The sequence below is a fragment of the Balaenoptera ricei genome, chromosome X, assembly GCF_028023285.1.
Source record: "Balaenoptera ricei isolate mBalRic1 chromosome X, mBalRic1.hap2, whole genome shotgun sequence".
In the NCBI taxonomy this organism is placed as follows: domain Eukaryota; kingdom Metazoa; phylum Chordata; class Mammalia; order Artiodactyla; family Balaenopteridae; genus Balaenoptera; species Balaenoptera ricei.
The window spans coordinates 134,696,872-134,713,368 of NC_082660.1; the positions used below are offsets into that span (position 1 = coordinate 134,696,872).

The 16,497-nt window shown below is 58.9% G+C and overlaps 2 protein-coding genes across 8 annotated transcripts in view; one reads left to right on the forward strand and one right to left on the reverse strand.

Annotated features, from left to right (window-relative positions):
- G6PD (glucose-6-phosphate dehydrogenase) lies at positions 1 to 11,753 on the reverse strand. 2 transcript variants are annotated; one of them, XM_059911807.1, is made up of 13 exons: positions 11,528 to 11,753; positions 10,535 to 10,662; positions 4,376 to 4,413; positions 4,187 to 4,295; positions 3,458 to 3,675; positions 2,480 to 2,638; positions 2,266 to 2,391; positions 1,922 to 2,015; positions 1,454 to 1,640; positions 1,131 to 1,366; positions 966 to 1,042; positions 787 to 879; positions 1 to 688 (listed from the first exon to the last, which is right to left on the reverse strand). In XM_059911807.1, exons 1-13 carry the CDS (start codon positions 11,637 to 11,639, stop codon positions 598 to 600), a joined length of 1,668 nt encoding a protein of 555 aa, XP_059767790.1. In that variant the 5' UTR covers positions 11,640 to 11,753; the 3' UTR covers positions 1 to 597. The 2 variants fall into 2 exon arrangements, with proteins under 2 accessions (XP_059767790.1, XP_059767791.1); XM_059911808.1 differs by lacking the exon at positions 11,528 to 11,753 and adding an exon at positions 11,230 to 11,330.
- IKBKG (inhibitor of nuclear factor kappa B kinase regulatory subunit gamma) overlaps positions 6,995 to 16,497 on the forward strand; it is a 22,389-nt gene continuing 12,886 nt past the window's right edge. For 2 of the 6 annotated variants that reach the window (XM_059911816.1, XM_059911814.1), the window contains exons 1-2: positions 11,788 to 12,216; positions 15,461 to 15,662. In XM_059911816.1, the coding sequence (XP_059767799.1) occupies positions 15,476 to 15,662 (187 nt within the window). In that variant the 5' untranslated portion in view covers positions 11,788 to 12,216; positions 15,461 to 15,475. Of the gene's footprint in view, positions 7,330 to 7,996; positions 8,328 to 11,786; positions 12,217 to 15,460; positions 15,663 to 16,497 lie in introns of those variants that run through there. The other 4 variants (XM_059911812.1, XM_059911813.1, XM_059911817.1 and 1 more) reach the window with 4 other exon arrangements.

Consider the following 16,497-nt stretch of genomic DNA (forward strand, 5'->3'; position numbering starts at 1 on the left):
GACAGGCAGGCCCGTCTGCGGATTTAATGGCAGGGAACTGGGCGGGGGCATCCCACCTGCCGTTTCTGCTTTTCCAGTGGCGAGGGCACCACCTGAGGGTGGGGTGAGATGGGGCGGCCGTGGAGTGCTGAGTTAGGGTGGCCGCGGGAGCTGGGGGGGTCAGAGGGCCACTCGGGAGGCCCGACACAGGCACGCTGCTGGGCAGCACAGAGGTCCCTTCCAGTGGGGAGCCAGGAATGTCAAGTGGTGCTGAGACTGGGCCGCGCCTGCCCCCTTCCCCTGCGCTCCGAGGACCTTGCCCCCCTGCTGCCCACAGCTGCAGCCCTCCTTCTCCTTCCTCCAGCGGGGCTCAGTCCGCGGGGCAGAGGCTGGCTCGGGCGGGGACGGTCACAGTGCTGGGTGGCAGAGGAATGAGACTGGGCCCAGGGGCGGGTGGCGTGGCCCGAGCTCGGGCAGGAATGTGAGGCTGAGGGCTGTGGTCCCGAGTCCTCCAGAGGCAGATCCTCCCGAGGTGGGTCAGGCGGGGGGGGGGGGGGGGGGGGGGAGGGGCAGCAGGGGAGCACGGAGAGGTGGGGCGGGGGTGGGCCCGGCACAGGGTCAGAGCTTGTGCGGGTTCACCCACTTGTAGGTGCCCTCGTACTGGAAGCCCACTCTCTTCATCAGCTCGTCCGCCTCCACAGGGCCGCGGCTGGGAGGGGGACAGATGGGGGGAGAGGTGAGGAAACCCTGAGCCCCAGGGTCCCCCTCCCCCATCACCCCCATCACCTCCCCGGCCGTCCCCCGCACCTGCCATAGACGTAGGGGATGGGCTGGGCCTTCTCGCGTTCGATCTGGTGCAGCAGAGGAGTGAAGATCCGCCAGGCCTCCCGCAGCTCGTCACTGAGGGGACAGGGGGCGGAGATGGGGTGGGTGGCGGCCCAGAGGGAAGGAGGTGGGGAAGGAGGGAGGGAGGGGCCGCCCCTCACCTGCGCACGAAGTGCATCTGGCTCCCACAGAAGACGTCCAGGATGAGGCGCTCGTAGGCGTCGGGGAGCTTCACGTTCTGCCGGCGGACAGGCGGGAGGGAGTCACCGAGGCGCGCGCCCCTTGGAGCCCTGGCCGCCACCCCCTCCCTGCAGGCGGGCACCCACCTTGTATCTGTTGCCGTAGGTCAGGTCCAGCTCCGACTCCTCGGGGTTGAAGAACATGCCAGGCTTCTTGGTCATCATCTTGGTGTACACGGCCTCATTGGGCTGCACACGGATCACCAGCTCGTTGCGCTTGCACTGCTGTCGGAAGATGTCCCCGGCCACGTCGCGGAACTGCAGGCGCACCTCGGCCTTGCGTTCGTTCAGGGCTTTGCCGCAGCGCAGGATGAAGGGCACCCCTGGGGGGACAAGGCCAGCCTTGGGGGGCCGTTCGGGTGGATGAGGGGGCCAGGTCCCACCACCGCGGGCCCGGCGGCATCACCTACCGTCCCACCTCTCGTTCTCCACGTAGAGGACGACGGCCGCAAAGGTGGCCGTGGTGGACCCACGGGGCACCGTGGGGTCATCCAGGTACCCTTTGGTGGCCTCTCCCTCTCCGTTGGGGTTCCCCACGTACTGGCCCAGGACCACGTTGCTCGCCTGCACCTCTGAGATACATTTCAACACCTTGACCTGGAGAAGAGCCAGGGACAGGGGCCCCTTGGGTAACAAGGACAGCGGGTGCCAGGAACCATGTGACTCCGAGGGGTGGCCTTCCTGGACGGGTGAGTGGCCTGGATAGTCAGGAGGAGGCTCTGCCATGCAAGGGCCCTCTGGGGCCACCTCAGCCCACCCTCACCGTTTCTGAAGGAGAAGCTGAGGCCTAGAAGGTCAGTTCTGGGACAGGACACCTCGGGCTCAGGACTGGTTGCTGCGGAAAGGGGCGGGGCCTGGGAGGGCAAAGCTCCACCCACCTTCTCATCGCGGACGTCATCCGAGTGGGTGGAGGCGGGCTTCTCCATGGCCACCAGACACAGCATCTGCAGGAGGTGGTTCTGCATCACATCCCTGGCGGGAGGAAGGAGCGGACAGTGAGCTAAGGCCCCTCCTTGTTGGCCAGGTTCTGGGGGCTCAGGGCCTTAAACTGGGCTTGTTTCCTGGTCCCCAGTGTCTGCCAGGTCCCCTTAAGGCAAGGAAGAAGGCCGTGACCACTCCTGACTGCTCAGACACTCCTGCTGCCAAAACAGGAAGAGGCGACCCTGCAGGGTGGCGGGATGGCCCCCCGCCCATCTCCCAGGAAGGGGAACCAGGCTCTCACCGGATGATCCCAAATTCATCGAAGTAGCCCCCACGACCCTCAGTGCCAAAGGGCTCTTTGAAGGTGAGAATGATGCAGGCGATGTTGTCCCGGTTCCAGATGGGGCCGAAGATCCTGTTGGCAAACCTGCAGGAGAGGCAGGGTGAAGGCTGGTGGGCGTCCAAGGGGGCAGCAGCAGGGCCCCCCCAGCGCCCAGCCCTGGCCCCAGTCGCACCTCAGCACCATAAGGTTCTGGACCATCTCCTTGCCCAGGTAGTGGTCGATGCGGTAGATCTGGTCCTCGCGGAACAGGGATGCGATATGGTTGGACAGCCGGTCGGAGCTCTGCAGGTCCCTCCCGAAGGGCTTCTCCACGATGATGCGATTCCAGCCTCTGCGGGAGGCCGGAGCTGCGTCACTCCCGCACCCTCGCTGGGGAACAGGGCTGAGACCCTCCTCCCCCTCCACAGCCCCTTCCCCAGGGAGTGAGGGCAGAGCCTCCCTGCGGCCGCTCTGAGGTGAGATGAGCCAGCGGAGCTCTGCCGGGCTGGCCCTCCCGCGGCCTCAGCGCGGAGAGCACCTCCCCTCCTTCCCAGCCCTCAGCGCCACGCTCAAAGCCTCCTCTGAAGCCTTCTGGGCTGACTGGCCGGCTCTGCTCCCTCCTGGTCCCCGAGGGTCAGTAGTGGCCCCGAGCTAGTGAGAAAACGGGGAGGGGATGCCAAAAGGAGAGCCACCTCCGTGGCTTTTAATGTGGGGAAAGACCCCTTATTCCTCAGAAGAGTTAATGTAGGACAAAGTGAAACCGACATGGCCGTGGCTTTGGGAAAACAACAGAGCGCTGAGCTGCTGCGGCACAGGCAGCAGGGTTCCCGTGGACCAACGCCGCCCTCTGGTGGTGGTCGAGGGGACCCTGGGAAACGCCGAAAGCTAGAGTAAGCGACCGGCAGCCAGAGTTTCGTGGAGCAACGCTGCCACCTTGTGGTGCTAGCCGGGACTGCTGCCAGGGACAACGGGATTTCATATGGGGCATTTGGAAGGTAAACACGGGTGGTAGTATTTTCAGTAAAGGGTGTTAGAGAACTACTCTTACTCCTATTCCCTTCTTTGGAGAGCTAATTCATGGCAAGAACAAACACGGGACATCTATCTTTTTCAGACTCCCTAGATCGGTCGGCCCAGGAGGCAGGAAGGGAGGGTGAAAGAACAGCCTTACGTCTGGCTCATGCAGGTTTCGTGGATGTTCTTGGTGACAGCCTCATAGACAGTGGGGGGCAAGGCCAGGTAGAAGAGGCGGTTGGCCTGTGGCCCCTGGTGGAGAGCGTTCATGTGGCTGTTGAGGCGCTCATAGGAGGCCGCATCGTCGTACTGGCCGGCCACGTAGGAATTGCGGGCAAAGAACTCCTCCAGTTTGGGCTTCTCCTCCGGGGCAGCCTAGAAAATATGGACACAAGGATGTCGGCCCGGCCCCTCCCTCCCTCCCTGATCCCATAGGCAGGGTGGGCTTCCTGAGCAGTCAGCCATCCTAGCCCTGCACTGGGTTCACTCCCATCTCGTCGGCTTTGCACACCCATGGGGGCGGAGGCCGCATAACCTAAGACGGAAGCCAGAGTTCAGGAAACTTTGACCTGGAGAAAGATCTCTCTCCAAAGTCATTCCACCAAAGTACGGTATGTTGAGAAAAGTCAGGCTTGCAGCATTTCCACGGTGGAGGGGCCGCAGGGTACAGTGGGGAGGAACTGGCGAGCCCAAGTCAGACGGGGCTGGGAAACAGGGGTCTCAGGCTGGCATCAAGGAAGCGGTGGGAGCAGGTGGGGAGGAGTGCCAGGCTGAGGATCCCTAGGGAGGGAGTGGCCCCGGCACGGGGGGACAGGCTGGGCCTGGGGGCACGGGGGAAGGGCATCTGTGATGGGAGGGGGGCATGGAGACCCCAGAAGCCACTCACTTTGAAGAAGGGCTCGCTCTGCTCGCGGATGTCAGCCACTGTGAGGCGGGAGCGGGCATAGCCCACGACGTAGGTGTCTTCGGGCAAAAGGCCATCCCGGAACAGCCACCTGAGGGCAGAGCACGGCTGTGGCGAGGGCGAGGGCAAGAGGGCCGCAGGGGGCAGTGAGCAGTGGGGGAACAAGCTTACCAGATGGTGGGGTAGATCTTCTTCTTGGCCAGGTCACCCTGTGGCAGAGAAAACAGGCATGGTTAGGAGCTGAGGACATGCCCTAGATCATCTCCCCCCAGGACACCCGGGTACCCTTGTCCTGCCCCTGTGTATAGCCTGAGCAGCTTGAACCAGAGCCCAGCCTAGCCCTTGACCCTGACCCGATAGTGCTCGCACACTGCCGGGGGCACTTCAAGGCAAAGAGACCTCGTGCTGGCCAGGAGGCAACCACCAACCCGCTGGTTCCACGATCCACAGACCCCAGTCTCTGGTCGAGCAGGCAGAACCAAGGCCAACATAAGATGCCCGCTTCTAAACAGCTCACGGGCTAAAGAAAACCCTAAATTCCCTGGAACTGAATGGCAATGGAAGTAGCACACATCAAAACTGAGACGTGACCTTAAATGCTTAGGTTAGCAAAAAAGAACAGCTGGAAGCTGATGAGCTCCAAATTCAATTGAAGAAGTTAGAAAAAGGACAGCAGAATTTTAAAGCCAAACAAATTACAAGGCAGGGAACAATGAAAAATAAAAATGAATAAAATGGAAAACAAACCAAAAGAAAAGATCAACAAAGCCAAAAGTTGGTGTTTGAAAAAGACTAATCAAAACAGACAGCCCTCTGGCAAGACTGGTTTTTTAAATTAATTAATTAATTAATTAATTATTGGCTGTGTTGGGTCTTCGTCGCTGCGCATGGGCTTCCTCTAGTTGCAGCGAGCGGGGGCTACTCTTGGTTGCTGTGCGCGGGCTTCTCATTGCGGTGGCTTCTCTTGTTGCAGAGCACAGGCTTCAGCAGTTGTGGCTCGCGGGCTCAGTAGTTGTGGCGCACGGGCTTAATTGTTCCATGGCATGTGGGACCTTCCTGGACCAGGGCTCAAACCCGTGTCCCCTGCATTGGCAGGTGGATTCTTAAACACTGCACCACCAGGGAAGTCCCAAGACTGCTTTTTAAACAGGCACCAAGAATTAGGAGTGCAGTGGGACAAAACTACCGACGGGAAAGACAGAAGAGGGGTTTATGAACAACCTTACTCCATGGCTGGCAACTTACGTGAAACGGACACATTTCTAGAAAAATCCAATATACCAAAACGGAGCAAGGGACCTGAGCAGGCAATGGTTATTAAGGAGACAGGATTGCAGCCACAGCCTTCCCACCAAGACAAGCCTGGCCCTGATCCTGGCACAGAAAGCTTTGCCAGCGGGTCTCTCAGGAAGAGAGAACGCCGGTCTGAGGCAAACCCTGCCTGGGAAGCACCTGCTGAGCCACGTGATGGGGCCCCAGAACCCTGTGGCTGGAACCTCTGAGAAATGCACACAGGAGGCCCCAAGCCCATCTTGTCCATGTACACAGATGCAGATGCAAAATTTCTGCAGAAGATACCAGCAAACCCAATTCTGGAACGTCAAAAATGGAATATGTCAGTACCAAGTTGGGGTCATCCTGCAAACGAAAGGTTGGTTTGATGCTGAAAAGCAAGAAAAAAAAAAAATCACTGAAATTCACCACATTAACAGATTAAAGGAAGAAAAGCTGTAAGAAATCTGTCCACTCCTTTTGATTTTTCAATCTAGCAACCTTGCTAAACGCAGAGGGTGGGGCCCAGGTAACCTGAGGTGGCTGCTCCTCGCGCTCGTCTGTTGACTTGTGTCCGCGTGAGACTTTCCAAAGTGAGAGCAAGGGTATGAACACACAGCAACTGTGGGCAACAATATGGCCATCCCACGGGGGTGACAGAAGACTCACTAAAAAGTCACCAAGTCCCTTCTCTCCACTCCAGTTCAGTCGCCATAGCCATGGCAACATGCGTTAATTTGCTGACCTGACAAAGGAATTCTCCACTCGGTGGAAGAGGCTTCGAGTGAGGCCATGGCCTGGGGGGCAGAGGAAGCCTGCGGGGCACAGCAGGCCACCCTTTCATGCGCCCGCCCTGTAATCAGGGAGGGCCGCTGGGCGGAGGCGCTGGACTCACCCTGGGCAGGAAAACCACCTCCAGGGATAAGGACCTAAATCTTCACGGCAAAATGACCTTAGGAGCCACGTAACCACTGGACGGGTTCACGTCTATGAACCACTGCAGAACAGAAGCCACGTGACCAGAAGCGAAGCAATTCCAACCTGATTAAAATCCCTGCCCCCTAGACAGGCAGTTAGGAAGGCACTTGGGGGGCTCCTGGGTGGCGGTGGAGGTCGGGGCGGGCCACTTATGAGACTCAAACGTTCGCGTTCCTCCTGTCCTTCGCTTCGGCCTCCAACTCCCAGGCTGAGCCGACCTCTGCATGCAGACAAGCCCAGGTGTGTTCCACCCCAGGTCACCACCTCCAGGCTCCACCGGGACCCCGACGGCCCGAAGTGGGCGGTTCCCAAGCCAGGGTTCTCCCTGCTGCCGCCCCTGCCCATGTCTTGCCAAATGCTCAGAACAGATCCCCCACGTGCCTGCCACATTCCACAGGAGCCACGGACACAGCAGCGCATCAAGGTCCGGCTCCAACCCCCAGCCGCGGCCTCGAGCTGCTCCCGAGCCCAGTAGCCCCCAACTGCGGGCCCCTCCCACCAGGGCCCATCGGCGCCTGCTTCCTGCTTCCCCATCACTGGGACCGGGCCGGTGGGAGACTCCACTCCAGTCCCCGGGGCTCAGTGGGCCCCGCCTGCTCCCGGGCTTGTCGGGGACTGGCCGGGAGAAACGACCAGTACCACGGCCCACAGCCACCTTCCGCCTTCCTGGCCAAGTGGAATGTTTGCTTCCGATCAAATTCCAGCAGGCTGCCCGCCGGGCCCAGCGTCCTGCCTGCTGACTCACGGCGCCCCACACCCCACTGCTCTCGCCGGTCCCTTTGGGATTAACTAGCGATAGAACCTGCTCGCCTTGTTCAGCTCAGCCCTGCGACCAGTGGCCTGTCGGGCTCTGAGTCACCCGACGGAAAGACGAGGTAGGACCCAGGACAGTGCGGGGCAGGGGCCCGGGGAGGCCCACCCTCCCCACCAGCCTGGGCTGGACTCCTCTGCCAGAACCACTGTGGGAAGAGACCACGCTGCGCATGGTGGGGGCGATGATGGGGCTCCCGAGGACCACAGCGGGGAGGGACGTGCCTGGGGACACATGGTGACGTAGTAGGAGAAGCAGTACCTGATTCAGGTTTCCAGCTGTCAGCAAACGGCCGTGGGCCCCCACCTGCCTGTCACTGCCCAGGTCTGACCTCAGTCTCCAGTTTTATAAACCCTTGGTCTCGGTCTCGGAGGCTTTTAGGGTGGAGGGGCGCGGCAGAGAATGCAGAGGCTGGCTGCCAGCTGGAGGCCAGGCAGGGGTGGGCTATCCCTGTCCCCCTAGGGCCACCCGGGTCAAGGATTGCCCAGGTCCCAGGGTGGAGCGCAGCTCTGCTGGGGCCCAGCTGGATCTCAGCCACTGGGGTGAGACCCTGGGGCTGCTGAGGCAGGCTGGGCCGCAAAACCAACAAAAGGGCCTCCCTCCTACTCCCTGGGGCTCATGAATCATCAGGCCTTTGGGGGAGTGCCAGAGTCATCATGACACAGCAAGAATCTTATCGCCCTAAGAGGGGAGGCAGCCCAGAAACACCCCGAGGAGAGGGAGGGCTGAGGCTGCCAGGTCATGCCATGCACGGGCCCATCACTGGGATGGGACCTGAGCACCCATCGAGCGCACGGCCCTCGTGGTCCAGGTGGGGAAACCGAGGCCCAGAGAGGCGAGGGACGTGCTGAGGACCGTGCAGTGAGCCAATCCTGCCCGAGGGGGCTCCCAGTCCTGTTCTCCTTCTCTTGCCCCGAATGCTCTCTCCGCCCACTGGGGGGAAAGTGGCTCCAGCCTGGGAGAGGACACATACGATGTGCCAGGCCCCAGGTTCCTCTCCCAGTGCTGGTCTATAAGGAGAAACATGAGCTCCTTCATTCCAGAGCTCTCTGAACTGAGACAGTAAGTACCTCCACTCCCTTCCCGACTGAGGGTGGGGGTCCTGAGAAGGGGGACAGCGGTCTCAGAGCAGGGAGAAGAGAGTGGCTGAAAGTCCATCGGTAAGGCCACGAGCCAGCTTCAGGACGCCCCCAGGAAGGAAGCTGGGCACGTGGGCGACGGCTGGGTAAGCGGGCCAGGGAGGAGAGGCGGCAGAGGACAGCCCTGCAGCCCAGCCTGCCCCAGGGGCTCTGCGTCCGCTCGTCCTTCTGAAAGGAAGGCTCTGTTCCGTGGCCCTCCTCGTGAGCCCTGGGAACACGAAGGCCTGGCAGTGTCTGCTGTCACATGCACTCACCTTCGGTCCCGGCCCCCAGCACAGTTCCCACGAGGAGGAGGAGGAGGGAGAGGGAGGGGGCAAGCCTCCCAGCTGGGCTAGGTGGGAGCTGTTCTAGGTGCTGCCCATGCAGGGACACCCCCCGCCCCCGCACCAGGAACAGGAGGAGGGAGAAATACACAAGGGCTCTTTCTCAAGGACCCTCCTCCTCCCCCACTCTGCCCTGCTGGAGCGGCACTCCCCACTTCTGCTCTAGAAGCCGCTGGTTATTGCTCCCAGAGCAGAGGAGAGCAAAGGGGAACCCTACTGTTGGCAAAGAAACAAAGTTGCCTAAGCCCCAGCCCGCCCCACAGGAAGGCAGTGAAGTCACAGAGTCAGCTCCGCAGAGCCCAGGGCCCTCTGCACTTGTTTCCAAAGACCTCAGGTGCTAAGTGCAGACAATGAGGTTCAGAGAAGGAAAGACACCTGCCCCAGGCCACAGAGCAAACCTGGGTGCTCTCAATGAGGTATCTAAGTGTTGAGGGCCTGGGGCCATATGCCATTTACTGAGGCCTGGGACCCTCTGTTGGAGCATCCCGTGACAGGCCGGTATGGCGACGGGGGGAAGGAGGAAAAATAGTCCTGAGTTACTTTCTCCCCCAACCTATTTCTTGGACACAGTCCCAGGTGTGAAGGTTTCTGGCTCCTCTAAGGGGATGAGGCTGGGGCCAGGGTGGGGGCTAGGCCTGCTCCGTGTGCTCGTCCTGGGCACCCCCCAGTCTTGGGTGACAGGGGGTCAGGGGACAGTGTTTGGGGTGACCTTCCTTCCCTCCCACTGACAGAGCCCTGCATTCTGGCTCGCTTTCCCAAGTTCTGAACAGAATCACAAAACTGGCAGGAAGCAGGCTGTGCAAAGCACGGTGGCGTGTTACGACACACGAACGAAGAACCAAGTTCCTCCAGAGCTGAGGGGACAGGGGTGTGGAAGTCACAGAGAGACAACGTCTGCCCCATCAAGAGCTGACTAGTTTGGGTAGAACTCTTGCTTGAGGTTTATGTAGTAAGTTACCAGCAAAGATGCTCATATCATGGGTAGCAGATTCTTGGTCAAGTCCATGGTGAAAAGTGAAAGGAGACCACTTTCACTTTGAGATGAAACCCTGACAGCTCCCCAGCCCCTGCTCACGTCTTACCACCGGGGAGATCTTGTTTCCACATGGCACGCGGGGAGAGTGCTTCAGTCAGGGGTCATGGCTCTCTGAGGACCCACCCTCCCTCTCCTGTTCCCCCACCCCCATCACGTATGGTCAGCGTGCTTTACTTCTGCCTTTGCTTCTACTCTTTGGCCTTTCTGATCAGAGCAAAGTGGCAGTTCCACTGGCTAGACAATGGGGCTGGTCTCAGTTCCTCAGCAGGCCTTGGAAGCTGGGGCAAAGAGATGGCGTTTCAAGAAAGGTCGAGTGTTTTTCCTCAGGGAACTTGACGGTAGAGAGATAAGGTAGAGATTCGGCCTCGAATCCTACCTCTGGATCTAACTGTGTGACATCTGTCAAGTTAGAAACAGGTTTGGAAAACATACTCCCAGAATGAATCGCTTCCCCTGTTTGCATCTCAGTTTTCCCGGTGGAGGAGGAAGTCCAACCAGACAGTCTCTAAGGACCTCCCAGCTCCAGGACATAGGTCTACAGTCAATGGCTGCACACGGACTTCAGAAATGCCTCGCGGTGTATGTATACTGGGTGGTGGCAGGAGGAGTGGCACATGAGCAAGAGCAACAGCGAGAGCCCAACCGAGCAGAGCCCGGGGGACCCGACAACAATCAGTTGGGAAAGCCCAGGTACCTAAAGGGAAGGGACCCGAAGCAACATCATGCTCTAAGTCTGCTGCTTCTATGATGCGGGGCCTGGGGGAGACTCACCGATGCACCCATGATGATAAAGATATGCGTATCAGCCTGATGGAAGGCATCGCCCTGGTACAGCTCTTCCCGCAGGATCCCGCACACCTGGGTCCGGCTCAGAGCCACCTGCCCTGCCATGATGCTCTCTGGTGGAAGAAAAACTCGTTAACAAGGCAGGGGAACAGAAGAGCATTGAGAAGCTGGCCCCTTTCTGGAGGGGTCCTTTGGGCTCTCACCCAGCTGGTGCCTGATTATTGAAACCACTCACTGTGAATGGCTGGGGAGCAGGATGTTTGGGAGGTTAGAAACTGCTGGCCCTGGGCTCTGGCCATACTCTCTGGGCAACCTTCTTTCATGGTGTATGTTACAAAATTACCCAAAGCATTAGTGGATTCCTACTAGGGCCTCCGCTCTGGGGGACTGAGTAAAACCTTGCTGGAGCATCGTACGACCTGCTTAAGACTATCTCACCCGGGATTCAGGCGGAAACTCCACAATGAGCTGGAGCATGCTAGATTGTGCAGCTGATGGAGTGTAGCTCCAGCCCTCCTCCTGCCACGCTGCGAGACACCGGCAAGTCCCGTGTCCAGTGTGGCGGGGAAGCGGGGATGCAGGGGACTGTGAGATCGGCTAAGACCCTCTCGATTTTTGCCCTGTTCCCAAGTATGGGAAATCAAAGTGCCTCGCAGCGCCGCGACCGCCCACTCAGTTACCTGTGCTTCGACGCTGCCGCCCGTCGCGCTCGCAGCCCCGGAGTTCCTGGCAGTTTCCGGGGGCTGCTCCCCGCCGGCCCATTTAACCGGCGGGGGCGGGCACCTGGTCTGAGCTGACCAGCCTCAGGCGAGACGCGCGGGTGGGGCCTCTGCAGGCCCCTCCCTCGAGGGGCGGGAAGGGCCGAGGGCGCGGGCAGGTGCGCGCGCATCCCAGGCCGACCCCCAACCCCCCCCCCCGCCCCCCACCAGCAGACCCCGTGCGAGGGCCGAGCCCTGGCCCACCCTGCCCTTTGAGCACCTGCGCTGGCCGCCGGGCCGCGAGCCGCCTCCTTTACCCGCCGCCGCTGCACCGTGTCCCCGATGCTTCGAGAGTCCGCGTGCTGCTCTCCACTGCTCGCCCGCGTGCCCATCCCCGGCCCGACCCCGCCCCTATAGTCCGGCTTTCTCGCGGGCCCTGGGAGGTCCCGCGCCCTCGCTAAGGACTCCACTTCCGCCGGCCGCGTGGTCACGCCCCTCGACCTTGTTTGTGGGCGGGGCCTTCAGCAGCCCCGTCCCCTCGCCGGACTGGTCGCCGGCTCAGATCAAACCGGCCCTATTAGATGATAGCCTCGTCGTGGCTCCTCCCCTAACGGGGGCGGGGCGGCCAAGCGCCCTGTGGCTGGATGCCACCGACGGAGAGACAAGGGGGAATGCGGGTCGCGACGCATATTACTGGGGAGCGTCCTGAGGGCCAGCCGAGGCTGGCGGGCTCGGGTTTCGGTCTGAGGCAGCCTCCCTCACACCTCTCGCCGGCCGGCCGGGGTCGGGGCCTGAGTGTTTTACTTCCGGATCCCACAGCTACGACACCGGAAGCCGGAAGTGGGAATTTGGCAGCGGGAGAAAGGAGGGCTACCGCGGAACCCGGACTTTCTCGGAGCATCGGGGCCCGAGGAGCGCTCGGGGCCCGCCACTCCCGCCTTTCTCACGTCGGACCGACTCTGCTGACAGGTGTGGTCCTCTTCTCCGAAGACAGGGTACCATCGGTGGGCGTTCCGCTGCCTCCGAGACCCCCCCCCCCCCCGCCCGCCCCGGACGACCAGGCTTCCCCCTCCTGTTGGGCCCCGGCCGGGTTCTGCCGCCAGCTTCTAGACCAGGGGCCGAGGCCGGCCGATTTAGGACTCAGGTTACTTTGGCGGCGAGCGGGACTGTTTCTGCCTCTTCTTCCTCCACCACAGTGGAGTCTGACCACACCCCTAGTTTGTGAATGACTCTTCTAGTTCGGAGACATTTTCTGTTCATCAAACTTGACTGCATTTGAGGTTAAGTTCTTTAAAAAGGTCTCAAATATAACTTGGCAGCGAAGTATCTTAACTCATGTGCCTCATTTTGCTCCCTTTGCAAAAGGTGATTGTCTCCCGGACCTCATATCATTTCTGTGACTTGAGGATGAATGGGCCATCCTGGCATGTTCGAGGAACTCATTAAGGAGGCCACTATACCTGGAGTAGAGTGAGCGAGGGGAAAGTACTTAGAGTGGAAGCCATGGGGGACCAGATAGTGCACAGCCTTGTAGGCGGGTTGTAGGGACTTTGAGTTTTATGCGATGGGCAATGAGGAACCATGGTAGGGATCCGAGTAGAAGAGGATGTGATCAGAATCACCTTTTAGGCTGATTGTTCTGGCGCGGTGGGGAGAACAGACTGTAGGGGGCAAGGGTAGGAGCAGGGTGACCTGTTAGGAGGTGACTGTAGTAATTCAGGTGAGAGACGATGGTGCTCTGATCATTTTATTATGTAAAATTTCAAAGATGTTCGAAAGTAGAAAGAATAGTCTAGTAAATCCAATATACCCACTTCCCAGCTTAAACAGTTACCAACTCGTGGCTACTTTTGTTTAATTTATATCCCTCACAGTATTCTGTTATTTTCAAAAATAGCTTTATTGACATATAATTCACATACCTTACAATTCACCCATTTAAAGTGTACAGTTCGCTGGTATATTCATAGACTTGCACAACCATCACCATTAATTCCAGAACATTTTCATCACTCCAAAAAGAAACCCCATAAACTTCAGCCATCACCCCCATCACCCCATCTACCCCAGCTCTAAGCATCCACTAGTCTCTATGTATTTGCCTATTCTGGACATTTCACATAAATGGAATCATATAATATGTGATCTTTTGTGACTTGTTTCTTTCTCTTAGCATAATGTTGTAGTGTGGGAACATACTAGATTTTGTTTATTCATCAGTTGATGGACATTTGGGTCATTTCCACTCTTTGGCTGTTAGGAGTAATGCTGCTGTGAACATCCCTGTGTGGACATGGGTTTTCATTTCTTTCAGGTAGATACCTAGGAGTTCCCCCATTATTTTGAACCAAATTCCAGACACCGTGTAATTTCGTCTGTAAATATTTCAGTGTGCATCTCTAAGAAATGACTTTGAAAGAAACATAACCACGACACCACTATCACACCTAAAATAATTACCATTATTTGCTTAGCATCATCAGATAAATTCTAAGATGCATTTTGACAGGATTTCCTGATGGATCCGATGTGAGCTGTGAGAGGCAGAGAGGACTCAAGAAGGACTCCTAGGTTTTGTCCTGCTAACTGGAGGATGGATTTGCCATCAACTGGTAATAAGGAAGGCCGTGGGTGAGCTGGCTTCTGGGGACTGTCAGGAGTGCAGTTTTAGAGACGTTAGTTTTGAGAGGATGACTAGATACCCAAGTGGAGATGTTGAGTTTGATGTGTTAGTTTGGAGTTCAGGAAAGAGTTCTGATTCGGGGCATCATCAGCATTAAGATTAGGGTTACAGCTTTGAGTACGGGTGGAATTAGTATTGGAGTGACTGGAGTTAGAGAAACGATCCCAGAACAGAGCCCTGGGCACCACCACGTGAAGGGCTGGGCTGATGAGGATGGTCCAGTGAAAGAGCCTGAGCAGGAGCAGCCAGTGAGGTAGGAGGAAGACCCGGAGAGTGGGCTGTTCCGGAATCAGGGACCAGCGATCCGTCAGATACTGCTGATGGGTCAGGAGGGTGTTCAGGTAAGTATCAGTGTAATAGTGAAATGTCCAGGCTCATTCGGTGTTCAAGTCTCTGGCTGAAGCTCAGGCCCTACTCCTGGAAACTTCTGTTGGGATTGGCCTCCTCCTCCACGTAGTCAGTCTTCTCGGTCAGGACTTAAAAGGGCTCCGGGCTGGTGCTGTCTGGCATAGCCTCCCTCTCTGTACTCTAGTTCACAAGAGAACGCAAAGAGCTCAACCTGTGTCTGCCACTCTCTCTTCGGCTGTGAGCCCAGCTCCCACTTTCAGATGCTTCAGTACATGTCAGATGCTAGATGTCCGCCTCGGCCCCTCAGGTCCAGGGAACACTCATCAGACTCTGAGTGAAGCCCCTCTTACTTGGTGTATGGATTTCCTAGGGCTGCTGTAGGAGATGTCCACAAGCCAGGGGGCTTAAAACAACAGAAATTTATCTTCTCCCAGCTCTGGAGACCAGAAGCCTGAGATCAAGGTGTTGGCAGGGCCGTGCTTCCTTTGGAGGTTCCAGGGGAGGGTTCTTCCTGTCTCTTCCAGCTTCTGGGGGCTCCAGGTGCCGCTTGGCTTGTGGCCGCATCCCTCCCGTCTCTGCCTCCATCTTCACGTGGCTCCTCCTCTGCGTCTGTGTCTCTGCTCTTCTGTGTCTTATAAGGACCCTGCCATTGGATTTAGGGCCACTCTCATCCAGGATGATCTCATCTCCAGATCCTTAACTTTATTACATCTGCAAAGCCGCTTTTGCCAAGTCAGGTCACAGTCACAGGTTCTGGGGCTCAGGGCGTGGACATACCTTATTGGGGGCCATCATTCCACTCAGTACACTAGGTGAGGGGCCAGCACCCTCCACTCGTGCTTGGAGGTGTATGCGTCGGGGTAGGATTCCCGGCACACTGACACCTCCCTCCAAAAATAATCTTCTCTGTGATTTCTCCTCTCTGGTGAAGTTCTTCAGGTTACAGCCTGGAGATAGTGCTAGGCACAGTTTACAACTAGTGCTGAACCGTGACCTTGCGAAGCGCCGCGTAAACGCCCGTACCTCCCTTTGGAATGGGAGTGGGTGCCACCTCTCAGCACCCTTTTCCGCTTGGCACAGTGGTCGTCAAAGTGTGGCGCCCGAACTCCTTGCCGGCCTGCCGGGTAGGAGAATGCTGCATGGGCCTCCTCATGTGACGCCTCTGCTGGCTCTCTGTTTCAGACCCTGACGTGTTGGATGAGCAGGCCCCCCTGGAAGAGTCCGCTGTGTGAGATGGTGCAGCCTAGCGGCGGCCCGGCAGGGGACCAGGACGTGCTGGGGGAAGAGTCTTCTCTGGGGAAGCCGGCCATGCTCCACCTGCCTTCAGAGCAGGGCGCTCCTGAGACCTTCCAGCGCTGTCTGGAGGAGAATCAAGAGCTCCGAGGTGAGGGAGGCGGCGGGTGTGTGGAGTAAAATGTCCGGGGACGCGGCACTGCTGGGGCAAGGGCTATCCCACTCACCTGCGCCTCTGCATTGACTCAAGTTCAGCCGCCCTTCCTCTTTGTTTCAGGTGGGATTCCCTGGAAGTGGACTTTGAGATACAGAGTGGCATGCAGGACGTTTATTTACAGTCCTCTTAGGAGTAACACTGGGGAGGGGAAGGGCAGGGCAGGGCAGTGAAGAAGCAGGGGAGGGCGGAGGGAGAAGCCGGGCCGCAGTGCAGGCCAGCCCTACAAGGAGCTCTGGAACGGGAATGACCCTTCTTCGTTGTCCCGCTTGGGCCAACGCGGCCAGGCCCCCTCTGTCTCCGTACTGATCAGTCATTAAGCACTGGCTCTCCTGGGAAGGGGCGTGGCTCTCCTGGGAAGGGGGCGTGACCTGCTCCAGAAAGGGGCTGTGGTCTGCTCTGGGGATGGGCGTGGCCTCCCTGAGAAGGGCCAGTGGGCTGCTTTGGAAAAGGGGCGTCCAGGCCCTGTGCGCGGGGCATGAGCCCGGCGGGCCGCTCCCCGAAGATACCGGAGCTGAGGGCTGTCCTCCAGCAGCACCCACCCCCCAGGTGGCCGGGTGCGAGTACTTTCCGGGCCGCCCCCTCCCCATCTCCATCACAGCCCCACTCACTCACCCTCCATGTCCTCACCTGCATCGGGGGCAGCTTCTCCAGGCCCCAGGGGCCGTCGCATCGCGCCCCTCAGCTGGTGTGGCTGCCCTGGGGTGTGGCCCACTCCTGCCCGCTTCGCGTGGGACGGCCCTCCCCCCTTGGTGGTCGTGCCCCGGGGGCT

What these genes read in the sequence shown, in the direction of transcription:
- G6PD (XM_059911807.1), bottom strand. Translation starts at nt 11,639, where the DNA reads ATGGGCACGCGGGCGAGCAGTGGAGAGCAGCACGCGGACTCTCGAAGC. An exon ending in CCTACGGCAACAGATACAAG is followed by an intron (nt 1,043 to 1,130) that starts GTGGGTGCCCGC and finishes GTCCGCCGGCAG; the next exon opens with AACGTGAAGCTCCCCGACGC. An exon ending in ATCCCCTACGTCTATGGCAG is followed by an intron (nt 689 to 786) that starts GTGCGGGGGACG and finishes TCCCCCTCCCAG; the next exon opens with CCGCGGCCCTGTGGAGGCGG.